The following is a 16,413-nucleotide window of genomic DNA, read 5'->3' as shown; positions in this document are numbered from 1 at the left end:
ATATCCTTAATGAAAGGTATGAATGGGGAAAGCAGCTCCCCCTCTTCTTACCCAATCAGTAATTCCGATGCCTGACTAAAACCAGCTGATGTGAGAGGTGCGATGGGGCAACTAATAAAACTTCCATATGCATTTCAAACTTCTGCTTTCAAAACACTAACATATTTACTAACTGCAAAATTATGTTTATGGCTTCAGGAAATGATTCAAAGAATCATTTATTTTTTTAAATAGTGAATGACTAAGCTATTTTTTGATAGTGTGTTTCTGGCAACATTGTTCAAGAAACTTTATAAACAAACAGAATGAGCTTAAGCTAGATGATGGCCGGTGTTAGAGAAACATTTTTCTCAGTAGAAATGAAGCCGCAGCTAGTACAGAAAGTGAGAAGGTCCCAAGACGAGAGCGGGATGGAAGGAGGCTGGCCAAGGGCTCCAGCTACTGTCCCAGCGTGGGCAACTGCTCACCCACCAGCTCTCACTCTGCCTTACAGCAGGGCCCCTGACCCTCATCAGCACTCCTCAGGCACCTGTCCTAATGTGTGCTCGACTTAAACATACCAAGGCAATTAAAGTATTTTGATAAACATTTTGAAAGGCTTTAACTTATGTAAAGTAAAAATTTGAGCTTTTTTCCAATTTCAAAACTTTTTCATCTATACAATCCTGAAGCTATTTCAAATCTTCTGAGCAGCTGAAATCTGCAACTGTGAGAAATAACTTAAAATATCAGATTTAGAATAAGAAACCTGTATCCAATAGATGGCGTTGCCCTCTAATAATCATATATCTGGCAGTCACCAAATTTTTCTATCTCATGAATAATAATAAAACCTGCAAAGGACCCTGCCCTAATTATCCTGCAAGTCCGTTCAGTCACACCCATCTCTGCTTTCCATGATCTACATGGAAGCATATGAAGAATGTAAGAAAACAAGTGCTGTGAATATTCACCAACACATCAAACTATGCAAGCAAACAATCTACCGATAGAAAACTGGAGTTAGTTCGAGGTGAGACTGACGTGGAGCATAGTGTGCTTCTGAGAAAAGGCTGGCAAATATCAGCTATGCACAATCCCCTTCAAACAGCCAGTGGTTATTAGACAGAATTCACTTTAAAAGAACCAAAGGAAAAGGTAAAGAAGAGAAAAATAGGGTATTTTAGCAGCCTGCCAAACCAAGGGCAAACCAAGCCAGCTGGGTGATTTTTGTAGAAGGTTTAGCCCCATACACATGTGCAGCTGTAAGCACCTTCGCTGTCCTGCCCACCAGCACCGCCGGGCTTCTGCCGAGCTGCCGTGGGTCCCAGGCTGTGTAAAGGGAGTTACAGACCCACCTGAGCTCACGTGCCACAGGCAGCCATGCCAGAATTACCCGCTATCTTAACAGCTCCTCTGCTCACCCAGGAGCCAGCTCGGTAGCTGAAGTATGCGTTGGACAAAGTTAAAAGCACAAGGATGACAACACTGGTTAAATGCTGCTGCCAAATGGAAGGAGGGGTTTTGTTACCAACTCTCCTTATGCTCTGAAAAGAGAGATGTAAGGCAGTGTATAGTTGTGCTTTTTACCTCTCCCCCTCCAACAGCATCAGGAATTAGCTATTGCTTTGAGATGCCAAAGCTTCACAGACTTATTTGGACTTTGCACTCTCCACTTTCAGTGCGGTGATGCCCACCAAAAGGAATTGTGACCAGGGGGATGTTAGCTGCTTCATCACACTGGCTGCTGAGTAGGCAGAAGAAAGTCACACAACACGTGCAGGCTCCTTGCACAATCAAGGAAACTTCTTTGGAAAGAGGGATACACACAGCTCTGCAGCACCGTGGTCATCTTGGCTAGGACTGCAGGACAGCAAAGATGATCAGTGACATCGGATATATCAATACACAGCTGTTCTTGTGGACCCATTTTGTAGTTCAATTAATAAATCATGATCCAAATGACTTAAGATAAAACAAGATAGAGCATTCCATACTTCCTATCTGCCTGCATTATACAGCTATTTATAAAACAAATCTGGCCATCTTAGCTTCCATAGGAGTGCTGTCTAAACAAAATATACCAGAACATACAATGTTGTCAGCTACTAGATTTGGGAAATAAACCCCAAAATTTCAGAACAGGAAGTGAACCAGCCACATACACCTAAGCATGCAGTTCTACCAACGGATCTAGTAGGAATGAATCTATGCTGCCTTCTCTATAATGCAGATTTTCTAAGGACTAAAGATAACAGCTTTTAGAAACAACAAAAAAAATATATTTACACACACACACCGAGGCAGATTAAAAATACAGATATTTTACCCAAGCTTTACATGAGGACTATTGAAATTCAATAAGAAATAATAGCTGATCACATAGTACAAGGAATAATAAAGAAAATTACTAATGAACTTTTCTGAAAAGAGAAGGCAAATACTTCGTCATTTAAACATTTTTAATTCCAGGCACTCATTTCAACATTATCCTTAAGTATATCCTCTTCTAGGTCACTGGTAACTGGTAAGAAAATATGTATCTTATTTAACATCAGAAAATTGTAAATACCTCAAACATAAGCATCACAACATTTTGCAGAAAGGAGTTTTAGGAAAAGAAAAAACAACCCCTCAGTGGATTTTCTCTGTGACTCCTACAGTAGGCAAGTATCCTGCTATAAACCCTAACTTCAAAAAAAATCAGATTTTTCATTTATTTCAGAGCAGGGGTATCACCTAACTTTAGGCTTTCATTATTAACCCATCTGTAGCACTCATTCAGTTGCAGTGAATGAAGACAGTAGGGCTCTATATACTTGGAGTCCTTCATTAAACTATTGATCCCCTCAGCATTATCCATAATGTTCCAGCAGCTTAGCATGTCAACTGATGCAGAGCTTGCTGCTCTTTCCTTTCAATAACTTCCACACTTTATGGCGAGGAAGTCACAATGATTTATTTACCTGACATTTCCCAGTCCGGATGTCGTAGAGGGCCACTGAACCATGGCGAGCTCCCACTGCTATTCTGTGACTCCGCTCGTAATAGCTGACCATGTAGAACCTGAATTGAACATTATAACAAGTAACAGGTGAGATCTGATCTGCCTGCATGATGTTCAAATTAATTTGCAATGCCATTGGGTAATTAACATTAGTGCTAGAATGGAGATTTGATTCAAAAATCCATCAGCTGCCAGTTTTCATACTTGGCATTCAGCAAAGCCAACTGATGTTTGCTGCATCACCACAGAATCAGATCAGATTTATTTATTTTTATTATACAGTGTTCAACACCTCCACTGTGTTTGGGAATAATCTGTGATTATCACCAGATTCCCTGAATGTCCATGTGCATATCTTGTTTATAGTGGCACACCACAATAATGCTGCATGTCAAATGGTTAAACAAGATAATCTAACACCCTGAATGACTTCAGAGCACTTTTCCTTGAAAATTAAATGAGAAAGACTGAGAGAAAGTATAGAGAAAAATATGCAAACTCATAAATTTTTGATTGGCATAAAAAAAAGCAAATTAAAATTCATCAAATGCTCTCTAATCCAGTAACATCCTTCAGGTGAAAAGGATCTGAGAAGCCTGCAATTGTCCTTAATGTCCAGCGTGGCTGTATGACATCAATTTGAATTCAAACAATTGCAAAAGTCAAGGAATTTCTACACCCTGAAGCACAAGAGTGTCAAAATCCTTATTTCAAATTCAAATCTTTGGGAAGATCACTGTGCCTTTCTTAGAAAAGGGAGAGCAGACCTGTGAAAACTGCTGACCACACTTCAATTACATTTTAATTTTACAGTTAGATTTTACTATAATAAAGTCTGCCAGAGATTTCCAGAATCAGTTTATAAAAATACATTGCTGACAATATTTATGGCTTCAAACAACAAATCCTGCAGTGATCTATCTCCCTGTTCTTCAGGATTCCCAGAGTACCATAGCAACTGCTCTCACACAGGTGTGATACACTTGTTTCTACAGTGCAGGATGGCAGTCAGGAAGAAAAACAGCACAAAACATGGTGTTACAGAAAAAAAAAAGAAAAATAAAGGAAATCAGTTGTTGTGTGGGAGAAAGGGCAAGAGTAAGTAGCTTGGATGCACTTTTGCATCCTGCCCCTGCGCAGGGAAGGTGCTGCAGCAGAGGGGTGTAGATGACTTCAGGCAAGACCAAAGGGAAGGTTCCGACCATGAAAGACCTGACAGCTCTGCTGGTAATTCCCACTCGAGAGGACAAGACAAGACAAACCCCACTTTGGCTATACCAGTTATTTCATCTAACTCTTACCCTACCTGGAACGGCCAGAGTGTCAACGGTGAATGTCAAAGCCCCTGATGAGAGCCCACAGGCCACCAGACATACTAGCCCATATGGCCACGTGCTGTGGCCAGCACAAAACCCTCCCTTCCCAGAGCGTACAAGGATGACGATGGGCAGCTTTTTAATGCTCCCTCTTCTTGGGATATGGAAATATTTCCAGGCCACAAACCATCTCCGCTACCTTCTTTTGCAGCCAGCACCTGCCTTATCAATCTGCTTTTCATATTCCTTCGGTCAGTGGCACCAACACAGCTTACTTATTATTCAGTAATAATAATAGTTTCTCATTTATTAATAAGATGACAAAAAGAAGCACTTAGAAAAAAATCAAAAGCTGTGGCAAATAGCCTGGGAGCAGGAGAGGCAGGAGCCAGGCATGAGAACAGCGATAATGCTGAGGGCAAACAGGTACAAACAGGAGGGTCTAGAGCCCCCCATGCACGGTGAATAAGGGGTGAGACTATACTAAGAGAGCATTCACATTTTTCACTATTTCATGTCAAACTGCAAACACCTGCACAATTAAAGTGGTGCCCCAAGTGAACAGGGAGGGGGCTAATTTTTTAAGGCTATTTTATATAGCCAGCAAACTCAGGATTTATATACACACTTAGAAGAAAAACCTCACACACTGCTTGATCATTACAAGCAAAACGGATTACAACAGAAAGTTTCTATATAAGTTGTTTTACATCCCCATTAATTCTATTACACTACTGAATGGGCACAGTCTGCTTGTCTCCTCCAATAGATTTAGAAAGAGAATATCACATACTATTATATGTAAGCAAACAGCATTTCTCTCCTTACTGCATTTAAATGCCCATTTAGACAGAGCGCCAAGTCAGTAATTTTCTTTGAAAAGCAGAATCCATCAGACCACATAACAACAGAGGGTTTGGGGGGAAAAGGCTTCAAGGAAATAGATGCTTTTCAGTTCAATTTTCTAAAAAATTACTCCTTAAATTGACATACAGTTGTCAGCTCTTTAGCTTAATTCTTTATCTTTTAGTTAGCCTAGCATTGCTACAAGCTCACAGAGATTTAAATATTTTAAGCCCTTGCACCCCTTTCTAAACCTCCATATGGTCAAGTTCAATATAGAATGATGTGCCAGCATACATTTAGACTATGCTACAAACTCATTTTTGGAAGCCTGGCTGGTGCAGCCACAGCCACCGGCAGCATCTTAGTGGAGACCCTGCCCTGGGTGCTGCCCCATTACTGCTCTGCAGAGAAACTTGGTGTGAGCAACTGGGTTAAGGGCTTCGCAGGAAAATGACACTACTCCCTCCAAATAACAGCGAGCGCACTGGCCAGTTGGGAATGGGGCTGTTCGGGCTGGCTGGGGTTTATGCTGGCACTAGAAAAGCCAGCAGCAGCAACACTGTGGTTCAGTGAAAGCTCACCAACTGCTTTAAAACCTGAATTAGTGACTGCTGAAGTATCTAAGAGGTTATACAACATTTTTTTAAAAAAATTAACATTCTAAGTTGAAATGCTAAATGTTCATCAAAAGGAATTTGTTCATTAACATCACAGCTTCATTAATTTCAGACTTCAGTATCTTGCAATAGGCAGAGGGGTTCTGGATTATAATTTTGATACTCTTTTCATCCTATTTCACATTTTGTTCTTTTTTCTTTTCCTTCTACAGACTGACGCTTCAGGCTCACTTGAGCATTATCACAACAGCACCTCCAGCTGATGGACCCTGATTCCTTCAATTATACTCTCCAAAATCCTAGAAATCATCAGGGCATAAAAATTTGTTGTACAACCTCACTTTGCCTAATCCTCAAAATCTGCGCTCTTCCTATAAGGCTACTCCCTAGTAAAAAGATGTATTAAAACCACTTATTATTTTTAATTTAATCTGTCTTCCTGTATGAGACTATGCCATGACACAGACTGCTTGAACTCGGCTGCCTGTACTAAATACATGACCTGACCAAGCAGAGTCCATCAGGGACCACTCAGCTGCAATGCCAACTGCTGAATCTGGAAAACGTTTGAGTCAAACAGGATTTTGCAGCCTTCAATGTTACCCTTTCCAATTTTAAAGAAATTGAGAAATATTTCATAGTCATTGCATTGTACCTCAGTACTTATTTTGATAAGAAATGGGTTTGTATAGCGCATGCCAAAAGGCAGTACAATTCTCTATAAAGAATAACACTTAAGGGAAAACTAAATAGACACCATAATCCTATGCTGTAAGATCCGATATCCAAAACCATCCGCAGCGATGGATTTACCTCAGCGCCAGCCATCAGGACTGAGTCAGTCATGCTCACAGCAAATAGTGGCATGACTGCTACATTTGTACAACAGTGAAAAAAAGCTGAAAACCCAAGAGGAATAATAATCAGGTACTTCAACCGAGCACAGTGCCGCTCCCAGCCCTGGGTTTAATGTTCTGCTGAAACGGGAAAATCACTTCCAAGAGACCACAGAGGCACAACAAACGTTTGCCATTACAGCCCCGAGTAAGGGACTTCCACAACATCCTCTGAGGGAGCAGAGCCTGCGCAGCAAGCACCAAGGCACACGAATGATCTGGCCACAACAGGGGTGCGCAAATAACTCAGTACAGCAGAAAGGGCACTGGGATATTAAAAGAAATAACAACTGGATTATGTCAAAGTACTTCCACAGGGAATCTCTCCAGAGATTCAACCATTTGCTAAAATTTGATGAAATTTTCCATTGGGCTGAATGATCGCATTGGTGGGGTGCTGCATCATTTTTACAATGGCTATAACTATGTAGAATAGGAAATACTAGTACTTTAGCAAAACTTTAAGATAATGTATCACTATAAAAATACAACAGGACTAGGGAGATTTTTGCGCTAATTCCCACTTATGCTTGCATTTATGCTTTAAGGTAAGCCTTTTAAAGCATCAGGAAGAAGGAAGATTACCTCTATCAGTGTCCTACCCATCAACAGGGTAATTGTTCCTTTTCTTGAAACTGTTCAATATTTTAATAGCTCATTAAATTAAATTGTAATGGTTGACAGATGATTATTATAATTTATTGGTTGTACCAGTTTAATAGCATAACTGGGACATATATTGTAGTCTAAAGATACTGTAAATGTTCCCATCTTATCAATCATGGTTTATTATTTGAAAGTACCATTTTCGGAGTGAATTAGAACAAGCCCAAGACAAAAGACAACTGACGATGCTCAACTCCCAGTGAAGGTTAGCAGAGGCCGGCATCTGAACAGCCCCTCGTGCCTTTCAGCACCCTCCGAACTGCCAGGTCATGGACGACGTGAGCACAGGACAGCCACTGTGCTTCTCTTTCCCTATCATTTTGTGCAAATTCATCCTTGTGATTTTACAGAGCTGCCCAGCACCACAGACAGAGTTTGAAACACTGCCCAAGACATTTCCACGTGCTGCAGAGTGCAGGGCAGCTCTAAGTCACCAGCAGTGCTCTCTATGCTTTGTGCGGTTTAATTTCAATTGAATCTCCTGCATCCAGTGTGAGCATCCAAAAAAAGTTTCTAAAATCCAGGGAGAGGGCAGGCTCCTACCACAAGGGTGAGGGTGCTACTCGCTGCCTACAACAAAAGCTTTTGTGCACAGCCTGCTCCCTTGGAGGATGCCTGGGAGACGGTGACAGGGCAGCAAAACCAAGGCTCTATTCCACAAAGGCATTTGGTACTTTCTATTTCTTATCTCAATTTCACTGACCTTTCCTATGGGATGGCATGGCTATCCACCTGTGCAAATGGCTCAGGAGGACTTGGAAGTGCCTGGTCAGGAGATGGTCTCCTCCGATAACTATGCCCTACTGCCAGCTACTAGGCGGATTACAGCAGTTAGCTATTGCCACAAAGGAAATAATACTTATTCCCAAAATTCTCCATTAGAAGATGTTCTGGAGGACAAAACGGAGTTAGGCTTAAGCTTTCTATGAATGAAAAGTGTGTTTGTTATTTGGCTGAACTCCTGGTACGAGAGCATGCTCTGCTGAAGCACTGTGCTCCTAAAAACAGACCTTGAAACGCAAGTAAAGGGCTCCAGCTTTGACAAGCCCTGGGTCCTCAGTGCCCTGGGAAATCTTGCTTTGACACACACCTTACACTGGCTGCTTGTGGCTTGGTCTGGATGCACTAAGGGAGAGCAGCTGGCTGCAAGGCATTGCTGCAAGCCCCCCCTGCTGCAAGCCACGCCATGGAGTGTCTGGGAACACCACCTCAGCCCCCAAACCACATCTTTGTGTTCTGCTTTCTCTGTTTTCTTTTTTCCCCAGTTGCTTTGATGGTAACAATTAATTCACCCAGGCAGATTGTGCATATTGGAATCTAACTTGTTATTCAAGTACATTATTCTCATTTTTGTAACAACACAGACTGAGATAAATCCTTTGGAGGAAGCTGCTCAGCTTGTGTGGCTGCTCCAATGGTATAGCTACGATATATGGAGTGGTAGCAGGACAGAGTTTTTCATGTGATTACACAACATTTTCCTCTTTTTGGACTTTTTAAAACATCCAGCTTCAAGGAGTTGTTAATGCTTTTCTTTGCTCATATGCATTTCTGTCAGATGTGGTAGAGAACTAAAAGCCTACAAATGCTTATAGGTGAGCTAAAAACACTCTTCACATTTGTTATTTTAAGGTGCAAACATCATGTAAAAGATTGTTTCATTCTTAAGTAAGAAACACATCCTGCTGGTGACCCTGCAATTTATTTCACAGTATTCTTGGAGGAAGAGCTCACCTGCAGATGGCTGGAAAGCATTCCTGAAGACCCTTTTTCTTAACTAAAGATCCTTCAAGGCAATACATGATGATGTCCATAACCTTGGAAACAAAAGTTAGAATAATTTTACATATGGTATTTTATGTTTCATAATAAAAGTTCTAATAGGCAAAAATAGAGATTTTTTGTGCTCCACTGCATCTTTGATACCTAACTTTAAAATCAATTGGGATGAAGCAAACCAGAACTGTCCTGCCATGATAAGAGTTCACAACAGCAATGGTACTGGCAACTGGAACCATGCAGAGTACCCATGAACAGATATAAACCAACAAACTGCCCATAAACATGAGCTATTGGAGCTCTGTAAGTACCTCTGGTGTGAAAAAGGCCTCCGGGCAACAGTATCAAAGTTACAAACCTGTTACACCATCTGTACCTTTCTTCGACAATACTCGTAAGCACCAATGAACGCAACAGATAAAAACATCCAGCACGTTCAAGTACCAAGGCGATGAGCACAAGCTCTCTTGCTTGTTTTTTTTTTTCCCCAGCAATGCAATTTAATGCAATTTAAATTCAATTTAAGCTTTTACAGTTCAAAAAAATGAGCAGAATGGTATAAAACAAACAAATCCTCTTCACACACAAAAGGGTTTATGGTCCACACAAAGAAAATCTACAATTTGACTCCAGGCTGACACATTATCTACTGTTGCATCAAACCCACAAGCAGATCTGGCAGAACAGCCTTACCTCCACCAGAAGGTCCACAACATCGGTAGGCATCTTCTCAATAAGTATCTCGATGACTCTCAAGATCTCTCCTTTAGCCCGAGCGAGGGTGGTGGTGTGAATATTCTGCTGAGACTGCGTGTTTGCTGCCAGGGCAGTGTGCCTGTGCACCTACCAAAGAGCAGGGTTACATTAAGGAAGCCTGTACCGTGCAGAATGCTTGGCTTTAGTTTAAGACCTATGGATTATTTCTCCCTCCCCTGTTACTCATCATCAGTAGAGCCACCAATGTTTATCCTTGAGGAAGTTTTTCAACAAGGACTCATCTCCTTTTAAGTAAATCTTAATCCCGTAAAACTAAAGGTCAAGATAAGGAAATGCCTGGGTCTTCATTACATCATTTCCATGCACCTGTACATCTTTTTTTAGGTATTAAGTGGCTGTTTTGTAACAGGGTTCTTTTTGGCTGGCCACTGACCATCTCCCATCCTATTGCTTTAGCTCAGCCAAAGCTCCGGGCTGTATCTAGGCTACCATGCCCAGCCAACACGAACCTCACAGCAGTGTCTCCTCTTCCTCACCCTGCAAACCCCATGGCTAAGTCTCTGCTCAATTTTAATTCATACCTAATGGGGTCATGTGTGTGCTGCTCAAAGGAGGCAGGATTTTACAAATCGCTATTGGAAGTTTATGTAACCAGAATACAACAAGCTAAGACAGAACTCATCGCACTCAGGTAAATATTGCTCCTGTCGTCAATTACGGGTGATTCTGATATCTGCAGGCACAATTATATTACACTTGCTGGTTCCCTTTTTGGGGAGGAAGGGAGAGATTTAATTCTCTATTGCTGTTCGTAAGCCTGGAGCCTCAAAGCTCGGAGGAAAAGCTGCTGCCGAGTGGCCCCACTCACCTCCTTGGCGATGGTGGTGATGAAGGCGGGTGGTCTGGCTGTGGCGATGAGGGAGAGAGCGTGCCGCGCTGAGCGGGCAGAGTCAGCGGCTGGGCTCAGGGGCAGCCCCATTGTGATGCTAAATGGGCACCAGACAAAGAGGGGAGAAAGAAAAGGAGCATTAGAAATATAGAGTGAAAAGATTAGAAACAGCTTATAATGTCAGTTCAAGGTCAACAGGAGCACTCAAACAGTTAGAATATAATGGACTTCCAACAATGAGCAGTGATTAGGAGTCAGGGTGTTCTATCATCAAATACAAAATCGAATAATTAACCATGAAGATTGAAAACAGTATGTGCATCTGTCCAAAGTGTTAAAAAGGCCTTGTTAACAAATTATCTGTATGTGCTGAATACATATCACCCAACTGAGGACAACACAAACACAGAACGTCTTCCCAAGAATTTATGGTTTACTCTTTTACGATATTTTAAACACGGGACGAAAAATACCCTGTTCATACTCATTCCCCTTAATTCCGCCAAGCACTGCTTATAGGAGAGGAAAGCAAGAAGCTTCCTGAAGAACTAAACCCACCAAATCTATTTGGTTTGATTTTCTTCACTGCATGACTCAGTTACAGCAGCATGATGAGATGACAGACAGCCCCGTACCTTATGCTTCCTAATGGCAGAAATTATTCAAAAGCTCTTCAGAATTTCTAACACTGAGGTTTTAACAGCAGTTCCTTGAATAACAGTAAGGGATCAAGCGGCACCTAAATTTTCTGTACTTAATACTGTTTCTTGTGTTTATCTTGTCATAGCAAATGAAAAGCAAGGAAGCACCCAGTAACTGCGCCAAGCAAAACCACAATTGGGTACTTGGTAATTGAGAGCATCTGTACCTGACAAAGACACCACACCGACTAATTTTTGTCTGAAAACTTCCTTTCTTAAAATCATACTAGTTTAACTGTCACTGTTGTATACATCACAGCAGAGCCCTGTTTTGTTAGGCTAGTTGTACATTATCCAGCAATTCTGCAAATCCTTCCTGCACCCCCTCCCACAGCCACCCAGAGCGTCCCAGCCCCCGGGCCCAGGACACAGGTACCTCTCCAAGCTAACAAATTTGTGCCTTCAACAAATTAAGCTAATACATAATGATACATCCGGTGTGCATCTAAACACGAGAGTACAGAATTCAAGAGCACTGCAAGGCCCTCAGAGCCGAGGGTTACAGGTTTGGGAAGAGTCACGTGGTGGCAAGGCAGTGTTTGAGCGCTGGTTTGGATGTGCTGCAGGCACACGGGTCTCCCCAGGAGAGGACATTTCACAGAGGGAAACTACAGTGGTGAAGGGGGAGGAAATGGTGGGGAAAGAGCTATGGGGAGATCAGGGGTGAACGTGCTTTGATATGGAATTTGGCTTTTACAGAAGGGGAGGAACACCTGGGAACCAGCGTGTGTTGGGATTACCCTGATGTGCTCCACCTACCCCACAAAGGAAAGCTTCTCCAACGTGACTGTTACAGCATGGAAAGAGAGATCACAAACCAGTTTGCCAGGTCTAAAATACTGTAAAGTTCTCCTGTAACATATAGTCTGATCAATCCTGCTGCCATGGACCACACTTCAACCAAGCAGGAGCCCTAGAAGTGCTCTGTTTTTTTCAATAAAGACAAAACAAAAGAAAGGTAAGTTTCTTTTGCTCACCCCTGGCATCAGTGCACCATTTGAGCATGTGGCAATTCTGCATGGATTTTACTATGTCATGAAAAGCTGTGTTTGGGAATGCACTGAAAGCACTCCTTCAGTTATCCTTTCTCTTTGTTATTTTACTTAGAGATTAAGTAACACGCACAAAAAAAAGCATTGACCTGTAAACAACATCTACAGATTTACCCTTTTCCTGTGGAAAGGAAATACTTTTCTGCAGACAAGATGGGCAGCAGTTGCTGTTCCTGAGGCTCGGAGAGGGAGCAGATCCTTCCATGCTGCACAGAAGGGGTGTGCTCCCAGATATGTGGAAGTGAACAGCACTAATTGGCCAACACACAGCAGAGGCATTGAGTTTTAAAGCCGTTCCAATATCTTAGCCGGTGACATTGCAAGTACATGTGAATGCTGAATGTTAATAAAAGTGAAGCTTTTTGCTAAAGCAACTATGTCATTCAAGCACACGTTAACAAGATAGTTTTATTACATGAAAGAAGATAGCATCTGCAGCTTTCTTTGCTATCAACATGATTTCAGATGCTTTAATACTTTGACAGATGTACGTGAGATAAAAATACCTTCAATACAATGAGTACTAGTCCAGTGAAATAATCTTATCTAGAATCTGCAGTTTCAGAAGAACACCACGTGTTTCTAAATGCCGCGGACAGTCAGTTACGGCTCATTGCAACACGCAACAGTGACAGTTGAGCAGCAGGAAGCTCGCTGCTCTGCACCACCAGCAGCCATAACTGGCTCTCACTCCACAGCCTGCACGCATCTGCGCTGCCCCACCACTGCCCGAGGATTACTCATTTAAGGAAGAGCTGCCACTGCCAGCTCTCCTGCTGCATTCATTTTACACATGTGATGCTATTAGCATGGCTGAACGGGAGTGCACTGCTCCAAACCCCCACCTGCCTTCACTGGAGTTTGGATGCTGCTGGTGGGAGGTTCGGCTGTGCCTGCTTCACTCGGCACACCTGAGGGCCAAGGGCCAACAGATCGCTCTCTTCACTCCTCCGGACCCACTGGGCTGGCAGGCTTAGCCCTCACCTGCACCTCAGGGGACCCTCAAGATTTCTTTCAACCAGAAAGCTGCCAGCAACCTCTGTAGCGGGCAAGCCACAGAAAACAACAGCAGAGTCACGGAGAACAGTATAATCTTTCCACACTTCTATCCCTTTAGCATCTCTATGTGCTTTCAAACTGGTTACAACTTTTACCAGGGTCAACAAAGTTCATTCTGCTCTGGAAACAGAGTCAGACACAACTTGCTCTGAAAATAAATGAGGGAAAGAAGAAACTGAAACAACCCCAAAGACATGGAAATCACAGCACACATCTTGTCTTCCAGGCACCCCAAACAATACAGCGTGGCGTTTCCACCATGCTGTGCCACAAAGCCCAGGTGAAGTCCAAACCCACTAACTCAAAATGGCAAGCAAAAGCATCAGTTACCTTAAACTCCAAAATTATTTGAATTAATCTATCTATTCACCTTGTGACATTAATATTTGAGAGCTTCTCTTCTTTCAGGCTAAACCAGAAAAAAATATTTATCTTCAACAGAAGTTATTCTGATGTTTCCTATAGCAAACTTCATAATGACATTCTCTGGAACTGAGGCAGGAGGAAATCTACATTTTCAGAGCCAGGATGGAGAGCACTAGAGGTGGTGGTTTTTCCCCCCCCCAACACTTCAACACGAGACCACATGTTCAAATGTGAGTAAGAGAAAATAAACGTGACAACAGCACTTCCTTGGGCACAACTGAGAATCTCCTCTCAGCCACTATTTGAAGGGGTTCCTCCTCCCCTGTACAAAAAAATTCAGTAGAAGAGCAAAGAGTAACGGAAGTTACAAAGCCACCTAGCTTATTGCAAAGCCTATTAATGGTTTTATAGAGGATTTAGGCAGCATGTGGTAACTGAACAATTACACTACTTAGTTGAGAGAGAGACGGGTATGTATGTGTGGTGTGGATGTCTATAGAGGACAACACATTCTCTGAATTTCTTTAAGTGTCTTTAAAAATATTTCTATATGCAGTATCTGATTTAATATTGTGAAAGCTTACAAATTGAATCCTTTGCAACAAAGAACTTCAGGGTGGTTAAAGCATTCTCTACCAAATTAACCATTTTTCCAGAGCAACAACAAGATGAGGTATGGATCGGTCACTGTTCTACAGACCTGAATTCACAAACCAAAGTTTACTATAATTTTCTTCCCCATTCCTCACCTCCACTGTATGCATTAAAACTACCGAATTTGAAAACCAATAAAGTTTCTGCAACAATAAAGATGTTCTCCTTGGCCTTTTACTTGTAAAACCACATTTGCATATAAGTTAAAAAATCCTGTACAGATGTTACAGACAGAAGTGACAAACCGGGAAGGAAGTGGTATCGAAGTCAGGCCTTCAGGGGGGCTCATTATCTCCCAAAAGCAATCAAATCCCCCAGCGCTTCAGTACTTTTTTTTCTCTAAAGAGGCTTCGTGTTTCTGCCAGCAGTATTTTTCCTTACAGGGTGCTTGGTAAAGCGTGCATTTTCCTGAAAAGCAACAGGCTTTTTGTTAATTCATTAGCATGGCTCAGCAGTGGTAGTATGTGGGCAGAGATTAACCCCCTCCGAGGCCAGGCAAGCTGCTCTGCACGGCCCCTGTCAGAGCAAAGCCCTGCGCAATGGGCACACCGCACCGAACCCCAGAACAAAACCAAAGCAGATGCAAAAGTAATGTATGGAGGGAAATGCTGGCTTTCACACCCAGACCTCTATTCTTATATTGACGAGTTTTAGGAGTTCTGTATGTGCAGCAAGAGCCAGCAGCATGTGTTTTCCCTCTTGTCAGCTTACAGTGCAGTGAGAAGTCAGAGGGCAGGATGAGGACATTTGAAGAATTGTTTCTGTACACATAACACAAAGTGAATGCAGCTTGTCCTGTAACGTGTGTCTTTTAACACCACAGACAATATTCTACCTGCAAACAGCAGTAAAAAACTTGGATTTGTTACTGGTTTTATTTGTGCTTTTGATTTATGCCTTTTAGCTCCAGAAGGCTGATTCCAAGTGGCCAGTATCCTGCATCACCAGGGAACGATGCCCTCTCTTTTCCCAAATCCATCATCAACTCCCCCACACCAGTGATCTGAACACCTTCAGTTTTTTGGAAACCAATACACTATTTGAATAATGCTTCCAATGAAATACAGACTTTTAAAACAGGTAACCTGTTTACATGTGTAGCACAAGCTATTACAACTTTAGAGTCATGTTTATGTACTTCACTGCTTACAAAAAGTAAGGAAGGTATATTTAAAAAGCTGATTCTTAAAAGAAGTGGAAAACAACAAGCTACCTGTGAAGAGCTGAAGGTAAATGGAAAAGTTTTTAAGGGCAATGAATAGAAAATGTAATAATTGGATCTCTACCTTTCATGACTTCCACAAAGCAGTGCCAGATAAAAAACTTCATGGGACTAAGAATGTGAAATTTCAGCATATAAGCTAATGATTGTGATTAGGATCTCTTTGCTAACTGGACTCAAAGCAGGAAGCTGACCCAGCTGGTTGCAGAGAGATGCAAGAGGGAACTCACAAAGGATGTGATTCCACAGGGATCTTTTGAAGGGTGTAGACATGGGGCCATCTCACCTTTCGAGAAAGCTGCTATTCTGCACAAAGGACATTCAGCCCCTTTTCTCTCCTCTGGTTGGAGACTTTGCTTTGATGCTCTGAGGTGAGCGGAAGGGGGGGGGGGGGAAGGAAAGGTGGGTATATCCCAGCTCATTTAACAGAAACCTCTACATCAATACACTTCAAAAGCACCGTTGCTTATATGGGCAGCCTTGAAGTGATGGCTGAACGAACGGGAGGAACCTAAGCCCCTCTGTGGCATAAAGCCAGCAAGCACAGTACTCCTCCTCCTCCTCCTCAGCTCCTGGAGGGGCTGTGGGTGCCGCCAGACCCCTGCCCATCGTGTGATACAGCTGCAGGTCACTCCAGCCTCCTGGAA

General features: G+C 42.4%; 1 protein-coding gene across 4 annotated transcripts in view; it reads right to left on the bottom strand.

The window, feature by feature from the left end:
* Positions 1–16,413, bottom strand: part of WDR7 (WD repeat domain 7) — a 143,199-nt gene that overhangs the window by 27,001 nt on the left and 99,785 nt on the right. For all 4 annotated transcript variants that reach the window (XM_027794508.2, XM_055791615.1, XM_055791614.1 and 1 more), the window contains 4 exons: positions 10,692–10,809; positions 9,800–9,949; positions 9,062–9,144; positions 2,946–3,045 (listed from right to left, as the gene is read on the bottom strand). In XM_027794508.2, the coding sequence (XP_027650309.1) occupies positions 2,946–3,045; positions 9,062–9,144; positions 9,800–9,949; positions 10,692–10,809 (451 nt within the window). The remainder of the gene's footprint in view (positions 1–2,945; positions 3,046–9,061; positions 9,145–9,799; positions 9,950–10,691; positions 10,810–16,413) is intronic.

The sequence above is a fragment of the Falco peregrinus genome, chromosome Z (genome assembly GCF_023634155.1).
Source record: "Falco peregrinus isolate bFalPer1 chromosome Z, bFalPer1.pri, whole genome shotgun sequence".
Lineage (NCBI taxonomy): Eukaryota > Metazoa > Chordata > Aves > Falconiformes > Falconidae > Falco > Falco peregrinus.
This window is presented reverse-complemented; position numbering and strand designations above follow the sequence as displayed.